Below are 18,743 nucleotides of genomic sequence, written 5' to 3'. Positions count from 1 at the left end.
TAGCCCAAAGGTTCAATACACAACCATTAATGCAAAACATGAGTTCAACAATATGGTGGCATTAAAACTGACTCCCATTACAACCGACTCATTGAACACAAATCAGTACCCCTTTCTACAACGATACGCACACTGAACTTTATGACCACATGATCAGTATTCAGAAAAACGGTGTTAACATCCATGGATTCTTGGTCCTCTGTCTGAATAACTGCACGTCTAGTTCTCATTTGAGAGAACGTAAAACATTCAGTCAAGGATGACACTGAATTCCCCTGAGAATAGGCTACAAGAGGACGCAACCAACAAAATGCAATCGTTTGCCGAACGTCAGTCTTATCCTACTGATTGGGGCTGTCATAGTCGGAGTCCGCTGTACTGAGATCAGGAGATCAGTGGAATGATGGGATACAGAGAGACGTGTCTGACTTTTTAAGGGTGCTTAACCACTCAGGTCGGGGAAAAGCCCGGTCAATTAATTTTCCATTGACCTTACTGCCTGTTAGCATTCAGCTTGTCACTTAGCTAATGCTAATCTCTCAGTCGCATTTCATGTGGCATGTGTTTGCCTAATGATGTGATGTGTGTACAATCAGATGTGGAATTTATTTTTTTGTGTGCTTTTTTGTAATGTCTGGTTATTTGATGTGTGTGTGTGTAGAGTATGGAATAGTATTGTTTTGTCTGGTAATGTTTTTGTAGGGTAGTGTTGTTTTGTTTTGTGATGTTGTTGTGGTGGCAAAACAAACATTGTTTGGTCTAGTCTAGATTTTGTTGTCACCGGGTAGTATTGTTTTGTCTGTTTATGTGATGTGTGTATGGGTGAGTTGGAATATGCAGAGGTGATTACTTACCAAGTTTTGTTCACACAGCCCTCTGAACTGCTCAAATTTCTTGGTCATGAGGAGCTGAGCACTGCCCACTGCACTGCGGACCTTCCCCAACACTGCAGATAACAAACACACACACAGATTGACTCAAACAGACAAGACAGACCAGACACATTTTGCTGTGCATTTGGAATACAACGCTAATCAATGGAGCGTCTTGAATGTCTATTGTTTCACTCAGGAATGAAACCCTAAACTAGGCTAATGGTAATAAACTCTTCCCATAGCTACTGATGTGTATCTGGTCTTACCGTACAGTCTCAAAAACAACAAGACAGTGTTCTTGCCATGTACTGAGTAAATACTTAGAACACTACCATCTTGAGAGAGATGTGGTTGTCTACACACTTCCCCCTGTCTGTACAACTACATCGAAAGCTAGCACACAAGGGAATCTGTGAAAAGGATTTGTCACACAGGGAGAAACGAGATGATTTGCGAGGGAGAGCAACCTGTTTTAACAGGAACATTACATTGTAACAGCAAAACATGCCAACAACGTTACCAAAATGAACCCCAAGCTAATGTTGGGCGTCTAGACTAGAGGTGGATGTTGAGGCCATGTCAGAATGACTCCATAAGAGGGCAACACGAGAGGATCACAATGTCTTTATGACGTGGTTTTACTGCTGCGTCAGAAGTAGAACGAACATCTGCATTGGTGAAATCTGACCATTGGATGATGAGGTTATGGAATTGAGAATAGGGACCAGCGGAACCAGGTATTTTTCCATGGTCCTGCAGTAATCCGATTTGATGTCGACTCGATCTTGCCAACAGTGAGAGAAATGCACATGTGAGCACACATACACTGTGCACGCGCAGGTACACACATGCGTGACCTTGGCTGGTTCTTGGTTTGGGGCGTGCTTGACTGAGATGATGTGTCAGGACTGTGCAGTGTGTGTGTGTGTATGAGTGTGTGTGTGTGTCTCAGGCCTACTCTCTCTTGTGTGCTGTGTCAGCCTGATGTTGAGGCGTTAATATTATCTGGGTCTGTAATTCGGTCCAGAGTAGATTAGTGTAATTCTAGTATAAAACAGGTCTGTCTGTGTGTTAACCCCAGGTATTACCGCCTCATCCACTGCAGTGTGTGTGTGTGTTTGTGTGTGAATCCTGTGGTTGAACCCTACTTCCAAGGCTTTGAACCTTTGGATCGAGTCAGTTCAGGTCTAACCACTATCTAGATCAGTTCATCCGCATGGTGTGGATGTGAGTGGGGGCTCTTTCATAAAGAATAGGCTACATTATGTCATCTCAGAAAAACTTTGCATAGGGTTGAGTTAGGGAGAGGTTTGTCCCGGAGCATAGTCTGTTGTCAGGGTATGGCCTACTTTCTGATAGGTTCATGATCATTATGTCTGCACAGGAGCAAAATTTTCAAATGAAAGCGGTCAATGATAGTTGTAACTAGGGTAGGCAATTGTTTGTATATGTCCTGCAAGAATAGAACGATTAGTTGTCTTACCCTCCTCTGAGAGCTGGTTGTCTTTGGTCTCTTGCTCCATCTGCTGGCACCAGCCCTCCATGCGGCCCGTCTCCGCCTGCAGCAGCTTGAGGAACCAGTGGCCGTCCCGCCGGCAGGCAGGGCCTGGAGGGGGCACCGCGTTAGGGTTCCCGCTGCCGCTATTTCCGTTCCCGCTCTCCAGCCAGGGGTCCGGAGGGGGCAGGGATGAGGGGTCCAGGGCTGGGTCCATGCTCTCGGAGAAGGAGTCGGAGGAGTCGGACCGTGTGGTGGAGCGGTTGAGGATCTGCCGAAGCGGAGGTGGCGACGTACTGGTGTCAACGGTGGGATTTGATCCGTTGCCCTTGCTGACCTGGCCGCTGCACGGGGGCGAGGCCATGGATTGGCAGGCGCTGTTGACCATGCTCTTCTTCTCGGCGGCGGGCTTGGCGTGGGAGTTGGCGTGCGAGTTAATGGGAAGGTCCTGTGTGTCAGAGTCTGTCTCCTGCTTGGAGGCCATGCTACTGGAGCGACTGTGCCTGAAAAAAACCCACACAAAACAGTGAGAAAATAAAAAGTGGTCAATGTTCCATCAATATCGATGGCAAAACAGACAATGCATCTCTAATAATGTTATTCTGTCAAAACAATGGATAAGTAACACCAACCTGCAATCAAAAGCCAACCAAACCAACCCCAGCTGCTTCGGTAACTGAGCCAACCATCCATAACAAAGACTAGAGGACAAAAATACGACCTAGCCTTTTCCTGCTGCCAAACAAACCAAGGAATGTTCTCAACGCCAGCCACTACATCCTCTACTGATCAATACAGGTATAAAAACAGAAGACGGATATCGATCACAGTGTAGCGTTGCCTTGTCGACATGATGCGGTGGTGCACTCAGCTTGGAGGCAGTAGACAGGAGACACAGAACATAGCCTAAACCATAGAGATGGATAGAGAGCATACCACACAGTTGACAACGTTAAAATGGTGAAAGCCCTCCATTGCACTGCACATGCCATCGCAGTCTTTTGTGGAAAGTTCGATCTCTATCCATCTCTATGACTCATCACGTGTACGGGTAAAGGGCTTGGCTGGGGAATGGTATGTTAGTGCAAACCCTGACCTTTGTCGGGACCTTGGCTACAACGCTACCTTCCGATTGAAGTGATAGAACAGGAAACGCCAAACTTTCATCTGTGGAAATATTATGGATACTTGGCAGTCTGAATATCCATGGTTAAGAATAGGATAATAATAATAATAATAGATGGGGAGGGAGGTAAAATACATACTTTAATTGTTGGTATGGGGTGCCAATAAATAGCATTTATGTTTAAATTAGAAATAGGACTAGGAGGTGGTGTTTTGAAAATGAGTCTGTTATCGGTGGACATTCCGGTATAGAAGCTCTTTGTTTAGGCTCTGTCTAAGATATCAAATGATAAAGGCCACATTCAGATGTATTCAAATAGTGAGATAATTCTGACAACCAACTGGTATTTGCAAAACAGCATGAAAACTAGGAGGGAGGTCAAAGAGAGGGAACAAAGGGGAGTGAAGCCGAGTGTGGCATCCGAAGACTTCCTGGCATTCAAAATATTGCGAAACTATGTAAAACTACATGACAAGCACTACGCTACAGAACTACAGAATGACTTTCAAATGTCGCATGCGTCATTGTAAAATAGCTTATGTAAATATTGTATGCTCTTGGCAACATAGAAGGTGTGTTACTGTTTTCTCACATTATGTATATTTTCTCAGGGTCTACATCAAAATGGCCCCTCAGAAATGAATATATTTAGGCAACATTTTATTGTGTGGAGGAGAAACGAACGGGAGTCACAAACGGGACAGGAAGTGCACTTACCAGCCGTCGTCCGCCTGGATTCCGATTGACTGGAATCTGGCCAATGGCGGTGGCGGTGTCTCCTCTCGCTGGACTTCCTCCTGAATGCAGTCAACCTAACAACCGATCAAAAAAACAGTATTCAATACAAAACATTTGTCACCTGGAAAAGGTTGATTCCGGTAGAAAATCTGTGGTGCTCCAGGTCATATTTTTTTGCAGTCGATCTGCGCGCCTGGTACTGTATATAATGTTTATGTGGTTCCAGAGACAGTAAACACTTCTGCAGGCATTGTGAGATCTGACCATTTGCATCGCGCAAAAAAAGAACCAGCTGCCTCATTCTAGAGACAGTCTGAAAAAAAAAATCTATATTAAATAATTAAGTGAAAGCATAATGTTTTCCCCAGGCAAGGATGGGGAGAACTCTGAGTTTTTCATTTTCCAGATGGCACTTTTTCAAAATTCTAATTCAGCATGCCCCATATGAGCTGTAAGCATAAGAAAAATACATGTTTAATTAGCACAGTTCACTGTTTGTTTATTCTTTAAAATGATCAATGGTTAGGTTAAATAGCCTCCAGCAGCCCAATGGTTGCACGACAGTCCATTGCTGGACCTAAGCCATACTGCCAAACTTGTACCACAGACACACTTACTCTAGCTTTTTACCTCAAACACTAAGAAACATACTGTGATATTAATGAATCTAATGAAACGTTAATGACTCCACTGTAACACCACTGACAATACCATAATGTCACCGACAGTACTTTAACGTCACAGATAGCACCGTAACGTCACTTTTATATTACCGTAACGTCACTTTTATATTACCGTAATGTCACTTTTATTACCGTAACTTTTATTACCGTAACGTCACTTTTATTACCGTAACTTTTATTACCGTAACGTCACTTTTATTACCGTAACGTCACTTTTATTACCGTAACTATTACCGTAACGTCACTTTTATTACCGTAACGTCACTTATATTACCATAATGTCACTGACTATACCATATCGTCATTGACTAAACTGTAACGACGCGCTCCAACCTGTATCCCTATGGAGGATAGCTTTCTCCGGGGCACGATGTCCGCTCGTGGCTCCTCTGCTGTCAGGCTCCCTCTGCTGCCGGCTGTCCTCAGGGGTTCATGCTGGGAGTCATTGGTGTCAGTCCCGGTGGTGGCGTGGTGGACGGTGGTGGCGAGGGGTTCCCGGTGGATGGCGATGGGCATGGGGATAGGCCGAGGGACACCCCGAGCCAGGCTGTTGGCGCGCGTGCTGTCGAGGCTGTCGGAGGAATTGCTGTGTGCCTGGCTAGACTGGCTGGTGATGGTCTCGCTGCGACGGTCGCGCTCAGACTGGTGGTCCAGGTAGGTGTCCTGGGCCGACTCAGTGCTGCTCTGCACCGTCACCGAGATGTAGGGCTTGGAGGTGGTGCGGGGCGGCACGGGCGGGGGCGCCGGCTTCTTACAGGTGGTGATGCATGTGGAGACTGGAGGGGATGGAGAGAGAGTTTTGAGTTAACAAGTCTTTATTGTTCTACAATGATATACTGTAAAGCTTTGAGGGTTCAGAGAGATCAATTCCTATGAAGTGGCGTCAGCGTGAATTTTGAAGACCGCTGTACTTTGTCCGTTCATTTGCATACCAACAAAACTGATGTCAGGGAAAGTGTCGCCACCTTTAATATAAGATACCTTTATCTCCAAGCAGAAATAAACAAACCAAATGCACGCTAGATTAGCGCGAAGGAGGAACACCTGCACCAACAGGAATCTTCTAAAGCGGAGAATTACATTTACTGGCACACGGAACATACAGTACATACCGTGCACATAATGTCATACAGGTGGTTAGCATGAGTGGCATGCGTCAAAGTCCACATTTCAGATTCAGTCAATTAAATAATGAATGCAATTGCATGTGAACAGGAAGTACAGATCACCACCGGCTGATTGCTGAGTCGAGCCTATGGAGCTTTCACATAGCTTGATGAATAAGACAATTGATTCAAGTAATTCCAGCCCAGAACCCCTAGCCCGAAGAACACGATCCCAATCCCATGCTTCAGGTGATGTGACTGACTGAGGATGGATGCATCGAGAGACAGAGAGAGAGAGAGAGAGCGAGAGAGAGCAATTCCTGGTAATGGAGGACCAGTACCTGAGAAGCAGCTCCAATGGAGTGACTGACCATTCGGAAAAGCAGGTGTGCTGTTGAATAGCGCCGATCCTGTTTTTTCAGACCGTCTTTGTTTCTTTGTTTCTCCTCCTGTCCCATCGATGCCTCCTCCACTGAACCTACAATGCCTTTTCAACTCAAACTTCATCCCAAGTCAACTGAGGCTTTCAATCTTCGTCATTTAAATGTTTTGTTTGTTGTTTTACCTTCAATGCGCTTTTGAGATTATCTGAAGTATTTTGGGGGAAAATTCTTAACTATTATTATATATGTAACTCGAGTATGCCTAGAAGGCTCGGTCTGTTACGTTTGTAATTGTTTTTTGGCATTTATTTAAGAGGACCTCAATGAAAATATGTTTTTTTGTTTGTCATCCTCGATTTATTTAAATTTAAATTCATTATCCACTTGTCTGGTTGTATTGTGTTTTAAATGATCAAATAAATCCATCTATCCATGGTAGAGTAATCACCCTGCTACACTACAGCCATCGAGGGAGTGATTCCTTTTATATCAATGAAGGCTGCTATACTGCCTGCGTTGCGTTGAGTCCAATGGAATCGTAAAGGTTCAATTCTCGATGGCTGACGCGCGTTCATTCTATCTTGGGAATTGAAATAACGAGAAATAAAGTTGATTTTGGTTGGTTTCTGGTGTAGCAGGTAGAGTGTCGAATTGACACGATGCTGATGGCGACGCAACGCGACACGTGTAGCGTAGCTGAAGTGTAAGCAAAGGGCTGTGGGGATGAAGTTGAGAAAGAAAGAAAAAGAGAGGGAGAGAGACAAGAAGCACTCCCAACTGAATAGAAGGAGGGTGTTGTGTGCAATCTGTTCTGCTACATCAGCATTTAACTGCGAAGGCCAATTCTACTCCTTCCCCTCTTTGTCAACAGAATGGTGACATACAGTACAGCAGGTGACATGAGGGACATATTAAGGACGATACTCAGCAATAATAGAATAACTAAAGGAACTCACCACTGTTGGATCACCAAATATATATATTTTTAAATGGTTACATATCATTTAGCGGACACTCTTATCCAGAGCAATTAGGGTAAAGTGCCTTGCTCAAGGGTACATTGATAGATTTTCACCTAGTCAGCTTGGGGATTCAAACCAGTGACTTTTTGGTTACTGACCCAACACTCTTAATCGCTAGGCTATCTGACGGAGTTCCTATTTGTGTATTTTCATTATAGGAACTCCATTCCCACCCACGGCTTACCCCACCGCACACTAATGCTTTTCTAACAACATTTAATAGGGACTTATGTTTGTTTTTTTGCAGAGTCATGATAACTAAGCTCGGTGACCCACAATTGGAGCCATTAGGCTGTGTGTGTCCAAATCGACAAGGATACTGCCTTTGGATTGGGACACAGCCATAGTCTGGTTCAGTCCATAAAGCACACATTCATGGCTTGCGAGACGAAAGAAATTCATTATCAGTGAAGTGCTTTCAGTCATCACTGTAGCCCACGTGTTGGAGTATAAGTAGGCTACATTAAACCACTTACTGATGCAGACTTGTTCAACACACTATCACAGCTTATTGTGAAATAGACTAAAATGACTTATCCGAAGTGTGACAGGCACACGATAAAGTCCACTTTTCCATGTGCATTAAACGATTTTCATCACAACGCATTTTGCGTGTATTATACAATTTTCTTTCTTCATAACGCATTCGTGTACAATTCCAATTTGATGTGGCTAACATTAGCTAGGTTGCTAAAGTTAGCTAGGCTAGGGGTTAGGGTTAGTCAACATGCTAGCTAAGTAGTTAAAGGGTTAGGTTTAGAAGTTAGGTTAAAGGGTTAAGGGAAAAGTTAGCTAACATGCTAAGTAGTTGCAAAGTAGATAAAAAGTAGCAAAAAAACGTAAGTTATCCGTGATGAGATTCGAATACACAACCTTTGGGTTGTTCGACGTTTGCGTTATACACCTACACATCCTCCCTGACCAACTCCCTCCTATCATTTCTGTTTTAAGTAACCTACTGTCTTCATCTGTGATTGAAATGTACTTTTTATTTTGTCTTTCATTGTTGAAGTGTACCTATGATGAAAATTACAGGCCTCTCTCATCTTTTTTAAGTCGGAGAACTTGCACAATCAGTGGCTGACTAAATACTTTTTTGCCCCACTGTATGACCCTATACCTGGCATGTAAGTTTCTCACTTATGGGTGGCACAAATTGGGATTTGGGGGAGGGGAATGGGAAGGGTATATGCAAACTAAATTCTGTAGTATTACTATAGTTAAAAAACTGTAGTGTTTTTGGGGACATAACTGTAATATTAATTATGGTATTCTACAGTATACAAGACAATTTTGTACTAAGTACTACACATGATCGAGGAATACTGCAGTATACTACAAAATTCTATAGTAAGTACTGTAGTATTCTATAGTAAACTGTATTATTTTTTCTTGTGGGTGTGTTCAGTAGAAATGTTCTGTCCTTGATAGACAGGGGTCAGGGGTGAAACTAATCCAAAATGGCACAGTTAAAACTATACAGGAACTTATAGTGATAATGACATTGTCACTGAGCCCTATTCTGTGTTGACTGTAACCAAAGGAGTTGCTGTTGCCTTTTGATCACACCACATTAAGTCTTCCTTATGGTCCTATAAAATGTGGTGAAATGTGAGTGTGATGAGTATTTCACAAAGAGGCAGTGGTTGCTATGTGAAACTTTATTTGACACCATTTCTAGACTTACAAATGATCTTATTTTGAGCCAATATGCTACAACAGGAAAATAATTTTGCAGCAAGAGCAAATGTGAATTATAATATATGGACATTTCTGTAGGGGTTATTACATTTTTCGTAAAAGAAAATCTACTTCAGAAGCCTTTTTTCAGAAACCTTTTTTAAACCTTGAATACACTACAAGTTTTCCTGCAACAATGTGATCAAATTAAGATCCTACATTTGTAATAAAAGGGGCAAGCAGGATCCTGTTCCATAGGATGCTAATTTCAGGCTAGCATCATGCTACAGATGACTCTGTGGTGGGTCCATTTTGAGTGTTTGAAAATTAGCGGAGCTTACTTGAATAGAGGACATTTCTTTCACAAAAATGCCAATGTTTACAGTAGCCCAAAAAATGGCTTTCACACAACTTTGCTTCCTTGTTTTCCACTCCTTATGGAGCTTAAGGCAGGGTGGGAGGGGATATGCAGCAGGTCTATGTAGTGGAATTAGCAGGGACATTGGCTTAGTAATAGCCAGGGGGAGTTAGATAGCATTTTTGGGGCTTGGGGTGGGAAAAAAAATTTAACCACTGCCTGTTAACCACTGCGTGTGCTTACGTCACCACCCCACAAGACTGTGGATTTTGTGTGACGACACTTCTTTCCAATAAGAATTCCTTAAGCGTGTCCTAAGATGGATATGGTCATGTGTCCTTTTTATATGACTTGTGGAGACTCGAATGATCATATTTGAATAATATTTGAAAGTGGAGATGAATTTAGCCTGGTATAATTCTGGATATATACATACAGTGGGGAGAGCAAGTATTAGATACACTGCCGATTTTTCCCACTTACAAAGCACAAAGAGGTCTGTAATTTTTATCATAGGTACACTTCAACTGTGAGAGATGGAATCTAAAACAAAAATCCAGAAAATCACATTGTATGATTTTTAAGTAATTAATTAGCATTTTATTGTATGACATAAATATTTGATACATCAGAAAAGTAGAACTTAATATTTGGTACAGAAACCTTTGTCTGCAATTACAGAGATCATACGTTTCCTGTAGTTCTTGACCAGGTTTGCACACACTGCAGCAGGGATTTTGGCCCACTCCTCCATACAGACCTTCTCCAGATCCTTCAGGTTTCGGGGCTGTCGCTGGGCAATACTGACTTTCAGTTCCCTCCAAAGATTTTATATTGGGTTCAGGTCTGGAGACTGGCTAGGCCACTCCAGGACCTTGAGATGCTTCTTACAGAGCCACTCCTTAGTTGCCCTGGCTGTGTGATTCGGGTCGTTGTCATGCTGGAAGACCCAGCCACGACCCATCTTCAATGCTCTTACTGAGGGAAGGAGATTGTTGGCCAAGGTCTCGCGATACATGGCCCCATCCATCCTCCCCTCAATACGGTGCAGTCGTCCTGTCCCATTTGCAGAAAAGCATCCCCAAAGAATGATGTTTCCACCTCCATGCTTCACAGTTGGGATGGTGTTCTTAGGGTTGTACTCATCCTTCTTCTTCCTCCAAACACGGCGAGTGGAGTTTAGACTAAAAAGCTCTATTTTTGTCTCATCAGACCACACAACCTTCTCCCATTCCTCCTCTGAATCATCCAGATAGTCATTGGCAAACTTCAGACGGGCTTGGACATGCGCAGGCTTGAGCAGGGGGATCTTGCGTGCCCTGCTGGATTTTAATCCATGACGGCGTATTGTATTACTAATGGTTTTCTTTGAGACTGTGGCCCCAGCTCTCTTCAGGTCATTGACCAGGTCCTGCCGTGTAGCTCTGGGCTGATCCCCCACCTTCCTCATGTCATGCAATAAAATGCTAATTAATTACTTAAAAATCATACAATGTGATTTTCTGGATTTTTGTTTTAGATTCCGTCTCTCACATTTGAAGTGTACCTATGATAAAAATTACAGACCTCTACATGCTTTGTAAGTAGGAAAACCTGCAAAATCCGCAGTGTATCAAATACTTGTTCTCCCCACTGTATATATATTTTTTTACCCCCTTTTCTCCCCAATAGGTCTTGTCATATCACTGCAACTCCAGTACGGACTCGGGAGAGACGAAGGTAGAGAGCCATGTCTCCTCCAAAACACGATCCTGCCAAGCCGCACTGCTTCTTGACACACTGCTCACTTAACCCGGAAGTCAGCTGCACCAATGTGTCAGAAGAAACACCATCCAACTGGTGACCGTGTCAGCGTGCATGTGCCCGGCCAGCCACAGGAGTCGCTAGACCGCAATGGGACAAGGACATCCTGGCCGGCCAAACCCTTCCTTATCCCAGACAACGCTGGGCCAATTGTGCGTCGCCTCATGGGTCTATCGGTCGCTGCCGCCTGCGACACAGCCCAGGCTCGAACCCGGATTTGTAGTGACGCCACTCACGAGGCCCTAGCCTGGTGTAATTCTAACTACCCAGATATGTTTATTATTCACCTACGTGAGCTGAATTTCCTAAATGACAAGCAGTTACAGTTAAAGGCTAACAACAAGCACTAAGCATGACACATAAAATATAGGCCAATGCCATGGCACATCACATTTTGGACATCTGGGCAAAAACTGGAACCGTCCTAAATCAAAAATGCCATGACCTTTTTCTAGCACATTTCCTGAGGCAATCCCCCAAAATGTTTTACCCTTGGCTTAAAGGAAATGTGTACGACTATGACAGCTCTTTCAAAACAGCTCAAACTTGGTACGAGGTGTGGTGTGAACATAAAACATACAGGAACTCAAGTCCTTTTGTTCACCTGACTTAGAATTCCTCACAATCAAATGCCGACCGCATTATCTACCAAGAGAATTCTCTTCGATCATAATCACAGTCGTGTATATTCCCCCCCAAGCAGACACATCGACGGCCCTGAAAGAACTTCATTCAAATCTATGTAAACTGGAAACCACATATCCAGAGGCTGCATTTATAGTAGCTGGGGATTTTAACAAGCCTAATCTAAAAACAATGCTTCCTAAATTCTATCAGCACATCAATTGCGCAACCCGGGCTGGCAAAACCCTAGATCATTGTTATTTTAACTTCCGCGACGCATATAAGGCCCTCCCCCGCCCTCCTTTCGGAAAAGCTGACCACGACACCATTTTGTTGCTACCAGCCTATAGACATAAACTAAAACAGGAAGCAACCGCACTCAGGTCTGTTCAACGCTGGTCCGACCAATCGGACTCAATCCAAACTCGTTATTAAGCTCGAGACCCTGGGTCTCGACCCCGCCCTGTGCAACTGGGTCCTGGACTTCCTGATGGGCCGCCGCCAAGGGTGAGGGTAGGTAACAGCATCTCCACCCCGCTGATCCTCAACACTGGGACCCCACAAGGGTGTGTTCTCAGCCCTCTCCTGTACTCCCTGTTCACCCACGACTGCGTGGCCATGCACGCCTCAAACTCAATCAAGTTTGCAGACGACACCACAGTGGTAGGCTTGATTACCAACAACGATGAGACGGCCTACAGGGAGGAGGTGAGGGCCCTCGGAGTGTCGTGTCAGGAAAATAACCTCACACTCAATGTCAACAAAACAAAGGAGATGATCATGGACTTCAGGAAACAGCAGAGGGAGCACCCCCCTATCCACATCGATGGGTCAGTAGTGGAGAGGGTGGAAAGTTTTAAGTTCCTCGGCGTACACAAACTGAAATGGTCCACCCACACAGACAGTGTGTTGAAGAAGGTGCAGCCTCAGGAGGCTGAAGAAATTTGGCTTGTCACCAAAAACACTCACAAACCTTTACAGATGCATCACCGCCTGGTACGGCAACTGCTCCGCACATAACCATAAGGCTCTCCAGAGGGTAGTGAGGTCTGCACAACGCATCACCGGGGGCAAACTACCTGCCCTCCAGGACACCTACACCACCCAATGTCACAGAAAGGCCATAAAGATCATCAAGGACATCAATCACCCGAGCCACTGCCTGTTCACCCCGCTATCATCCAGAAGGCGAGGTCAGTACAGGTGCATCAAAGCGGGGACAGAGAGACTGAAAAACAGCTTCTATCTCAAGGCCATCAAACTGTTAAACAGCCTTCACTAACATTGAGTGGCTACTGACTCAACTCCAGCCACTTTAATAATGGAAAAAATGTATCACTAGCCACTTTAAACTATGCCACTAATGTTTACATACCCTACATTACTCATCTCATATGTATATACTGTACTGTATACCATCTACTGCATCTTGCCTATGCCGTTCGGCCATCACTCATTCATATATTTTTATGTACATATATGTACTGATTCATTCCTTTACACTTGTGTGTGTATATAAGGTAGTTGTTGTGAAATTGTTAAGTTAGATTACTTGTTAGATATTACTGCATGGTCGGAACTAGAAGCACAAACATTTCGCTACACTCACATTAACATCTGCTAACCATGTGTATGTGACAAATAACATTTGATTTGAGGCTGGTCCTTCCATCGAGATGTACGGTATTTCAAACCCTAATATTGTTATGTTAGTAAGATCTCCCTATGACTGTCCATCTCAGCTACTCTATGGGCACCAGCTTTTTAAAAACCCTCACAGCAGCTTTTAAAAACCCTAGCAGCAACAAACAGGCGAGGGAACTCGGAAACAAACACTCCAAACAAAAGATCTGTTGTGTGGCTTGATCCACAGACAGCCTTAGCCTCAATATGTGTCGCGACCTCACCTAATTAATGTTGCACGGTATACCAAAGCTTTTTCGATACTAGTACATGAAAAACGGTTCGGTACTAGATTTTTAAAAATAAATAACAACTTTCGGTACTTCTTTCAAATGTGTCTCACATCGTTTACTGATTGAGGATCAAGTCTCTATCAGCACAGCTGATGTCCCCTGTTTACGCGTGAGCACCGTGCCTGCTCCACTTTTAGCCTGCACTGGGAGTCTGGGCTGCATCATGTTAGCTCCCCACCACAGGAGGTTGGTGGCACCTTCATTGGTCATGGCTGGAGAAGAATATGTGGAAAGGTATCAACAACAAACACATGGCTTCCATGAGTTTGATGCCATTCCATTCGCCCCGTTCCAGCCATTATTATGAGCCGTCCTCCCCTCAGCAGCCTCCACTGCAGTCCCCACTCTTGCTGCAAAAAAGTTAACAAACTTGAATAATGCAACACGGCACACAGAAAAGCTAAAACTGTTAATTACTGTTCGCAAAACAAAATGTCCATTACAGGCTAGAAGAATTTACAATGCAAGAAGATGCATGTAGCTTCCATCTTAGTAGGCTAACTTTCCTTGTTAGCTTACTGCTAAAGCTAACATCAATTCACTACCCTAGTATCTTGTTTGTGATAATATGCAAACCACAACGTAAAATATTGCTGATTTGAAAGCTGATCGTCACAAAAAAACATTATTAATTCACTTTGTGTTCTCTGTCTCATGTCTCTCCCAATCAAGATCATGTTCACTAGATCCTTGAACTGATTGTATGTAAATGATGTCATGGGTCTTAAAGAAACAGCACACACTTTTATAAAAGAAGAGATTTCTTTGTCTATGCAAATGTTGTTGATCAGTACAATAAAATAAGTCCCAAATGCATGCACACTCCTATTGAAAATGCATTCACCTGTATAGTGCGATCACGCCTAGGCTACATCTTGATTTACCCAGTTTATCGATAGACTAGAGATTTACCATTCAAATCAAATCAAATTTATTTATATAGCCCTTCGTACATCAGCTGATATCTCAAAGTGCTGTACAGAAACCCAGCCTAAAACCCCAAACAGCAAGCAATGCAGGTGTAGAAGCACGGTGGCTAGGAAAAACTCCCTAGAAAGGCCAAAACCTAGGAAGAAACCTAGAGAGGAACCAGGCTATGTGGGGTGGCCAGTCCTCTTCTGGCTGTGCCGGGTGGAGATTATAACAGAACATGGCCAAGATGTTCAAATGTTCATAAATGACCAGCATGGTCGAATAATAATAAGGCAGAACAGTTGAAACTGGAGCAGCAGCACAGTCAGGTGGACTGGGGACAGTAAGGAGTCATCATGTCAGGTATTCCTGGGGCATGGTCCTAGGGCTCAGGTCAGTTGAAAGAAACTGAAATAAATAAATAATTACAATTATGTGGTTATGTAGTTAAAATATTTTTTATTTTATTTAGTTTTTTACAAATGTATTATTTGATTGTATAATTGATTCATTAAAGCATACATTCAAAAATCGAACGTCAATTGTAATGATATTGAACTCAAAATATCTATATGGATGCAATTCTGGACCTGGGCTAATAAGCCTTTTTTGTTGTTGTTGCCATTGTCTCGTTGTGGTATCAAGTACCGCGATGGTATCGAGTATCTTGATAATAAACCTGGTATCAAAGTCCAAATTCAGGTATCGTGACACTACACCTAATGATACGCACACATGAACTCACTCGCGTCTTGCTGTAAATCGGCAGGCTAGTTTTTGCGCTGCCTCGTTGCTGCGTCAAAGTACAGGCTAGCTCTCGGTTACCGTAGAATGGCTGAGCTGGAACTACTAAGGCTTGTCTCTAGGTGAAACGACAGGCTGCACCACTGAGAAAAACTGTACGCCCTTGTGTCACTCCAAAACCACAGACAATTCATGAAGAGTCTCAGTGTAAAAGAACTGCAAACTTTCAACGTCTTCTCACTGTAAATGTTGTAAAAGACTATCCAGAGCAAAAAAAATGTGTCTTGTACAAAATGGTACATAAATCCCTACAGCAAGGTCAAGAGCAAGAGGGGGGCCTTCACTTGGAATGCAACAACAATACACAGAATGTTTCAAATACATAGGTTTCACATTGACAAAGAACATACCAGCATGACGGGTTGAGCCCTGAATAATGGATGCTCTTCGGAATGCTCTGGCTTTCACCATTCCGTCACTACTAGCAACAATAACACTGTACCCAGTTGCTTCTCTCGCTCTCCTCATACACTAGAAGTTGCCTCACCTCGCATTTCTAGTTCAAATGGTGCCGTCACATTCTTTCCCACAACAGTAGAGCTTTTAGAACTGTACAACAATGGCAAATAGCTTGCGTAAGGACGAGTAGAAGTACACATTTCCAATGTTGTCATCCATCTCTTCATTGACATACCACCGATAACATAATCAGTAACTACCATGGTCGGGCCCCAGGGAAAGAATTTTCTAAAGAGAGACAGGAAAGCAACACATGCTGTCAAAGATGTACTGCCATACTGACCGTTGTGAGTCGTTGATTCCTGTGTTATGTATGGGTCTGCGGGTCACACTTAATATGGCAAAAACCCTATACCAGAGTAAATATCTGGGTAATACATTATAATATATGTAATTACCCTGTAATAGGATAGAAGTAAACACTCTTATGGCTTGCAGACGTTTTAGAAAACGTATTATGAAACAGGTTAGCACTGTGTACAGTAACTGCTTGTAAGTAAGATTATATGACATAAATTATCTAAGACTAGGCCTATATGAGAACATATTCCCTCATAGCTAGCCAGGAATAAGACTTTTGTGAATTAGTCAATGTGTTTCCCTGCTGTTTAATGCTATACCTGTATCCCCGAGCTTTTGACAGACATCCATGCCAGGGGAAGATAGTGCTGAAGGGGGACTAGTGACCACTGCCTGTCTGCCAACTCTAATAACAGAGACGTCGACAGGGCTGAAGGGGCTTGTCGTCGCAATGGCAGCTATGTGACATGCTGGCTCCACTCCAGATTCCAGTCTGTATGTTTGTGTGCATGTTCGAGACGCATTTTTTGGATACTTGCCCTGCCCTATGGGGCACCAAGTGGCATATTATTATTGCATAATTACAAACAGTCTGCCCAGAATGTATCCTTGTGTGAAACCCCCCCCCCCCAAAAAATCTGATTCTCTTACAAAAAACCCTAACAGATGGAAAATCATAAATTACCTCCTCTTTTCAAATCACACAGAGATTATTCATGCTGGTTTACATGGTTATTGAGGCTGTGGGTTTTGGGTTTGCCTATAACCTACATCAGGCTAGCTCTGTGACAAAGAGATGGATACAGAAGAGAGGACACATCTCGAGAAGGGAAAAAAAGGGTGCATCTCAATAGTTTAAAGTAGCTTCCTTTAGTTGTCTTCTTTAGGTCATTTGCACGGGACATTAAAAAAAATGACAGGCGAGAGGAAGCCACTTGAGACTTTTGAGATGCACCCAATTAAATGTGAAATGTGTGATCTCCTACCAACACGGGAAGAGAGTGTAGCTGTCTCCAGAGTACATTTCCCTCCCAATTTCTGGCTATTATGCATAAGTCACTCACACACACACAACATAAGACAGCCCCAATGTGCAATGACTGCGATGACGCAACTAATCTTTCCGCCAGTTACGTACATAATGTTGATGCTGACAAAGCTTGCTTTCAGAAGCCATCTGCAAAGCAGTTTAAAGCTTTGCAAACAGTCCAGCTAAATACTGTTCCTGCTTAATGGCACTAATTGAATGAAGCTCAGGCGGTACGGGTTGTTGGCTGCCACCACCACCAAACTGAAATCCTATTAAATAGGAGTAGCTGTTCTGAATTAAACAGAAGGACTAAAACAAAAACAACACTGGAAACCCAGAGATTTGTTCAAAATGTTTACTCTGACTGGAATGCGTGTGGACAACGGTCCGGTCTTCTGCCATCTGTATTAACGGTCAAGCTATCAACTGGCGGGACTCTAGTTCACCATGAGTTATTGGAAGTGTAAAAAATAATATATCATGGACAGATGCAAACTACGCAGGATAGTTGTCATGACAAGTCATTCCATCCCACTGGGCACATACTGGTTGAATCAACCCTGTTTCAACTCCCGAGTGGCACAGCGGTCTAAGGCTTGCTTCTGAAGCTAAGCAGGGTTGGTCCTGGTCAGTTCCTGGATGGGAGACCAGATGCTGCTGGGAGTGGTGTTGGAGGGCCAGTAGGAGTCACTCTTTCCTCTGGTCTAAAAAAAAATAACCCAATGCCCCAGGGCACTGCCCTGTGTAGGGTGCCGTCTTTCAGATGGGATGTTAAACAGGTGTCCTGACTCTCTGAGGTCATTAAAGAACCCATGGCACTTATCGTAAGAGTAGGGGTGTTAACCCCGGTGTCCTGGCTAAAATCTCAATCTAGCCCTCAAACCATCACGGTCACCTAATAACCCCCAGTTTACAATTGGCTCATTATTCCCCCTCCTCTCCCCTGTAACTATTCCCCAGGTCGTTGCTGCAAATGAGAACGTGTTTTCAGTCAACTTACCTGGTAAAATAACGGATAAATAAATAAGACAGTGCACAATTGGCCCAGCTTCATTCGAGTTTGGCCGGTGTAGGCCTTCATTGTAAATACGAATTTGTGCTTAACTGACTTGCCTAGCTAAATAAAATAAATATTGAATAATATAAAAATTCTATGTGTATTGTGATGTGGAAAATACATCATCAGCCAGTACTGTTTTCATCTAATTTCAATCAGCGTTGTCAACATTGAAATGAAGGTAAAACTTTAACTTAAATACATTGACTTAACCCGACTAATAGGTTGTAACATCAATATAATCATTAGAACTGTTTATACGTTGAACTTTTGTTGAAAAGTCCATAGAAATGTAAAAAAAATGTTTTATAC

At 43.3% G+C, this 18,743-nt stretch overlaps 1 protein-coding gene across 3 annotated transcripts in view; it reads right to left on the bottom strand.

The window, feature by feature from the left end:
* dlgap4b (discs, large (Drosophila) homolog-associated protein 4b) overlaps nt 1-18,743 on the bottom strand; it is a 74,905-nt gene that overhangs the window by 9,630 nt on the left and 46,532 nt on the right. For all 3 annotated transcript variants that reach the window (XM_021568600.2, XM_036949984.1, XM_021568602.2), the window contains 4 exons: nt 5,251-5,693; nt 4,214-4,308; nt 2,359-2,873; nt 855-946 (listed from right to left, as the gene is read on the bottom strand). In XM_021568600.2, the coding sequence (XP_021424275.2) occupies nt 855-946; nt 2,359-2,873; nt 4,214-4,308; nt 5,251-5,693 (1,145 nt within the window). The remainder of the gene's footprint in view (nt 1-854; nt 947-2,358; nt 2,874-4,213; nt 4,309-5,250; nt 5,694-18,743) is intronic.

The sequence above is a fragment of the Oncorhynchus mykiss genome, chromosome 17 (genome assembly GCF_013265735.2).
Source record: "Oncorhynchus mykiss isolate Arlee chromosome 17, USDA_OmykA_1.1, whole genome shotgun sequence".
Taxonomy (NCBI): Eukaryota; Metazoa; Chordata; class Actinopteri; order Salmoniformes; family Salmonidae; genus Oncorhynchus; species Oncorhynchus mykiss.
This window is presented reverse-complemented; position numbering and strand designations above follow the sequence as displayed.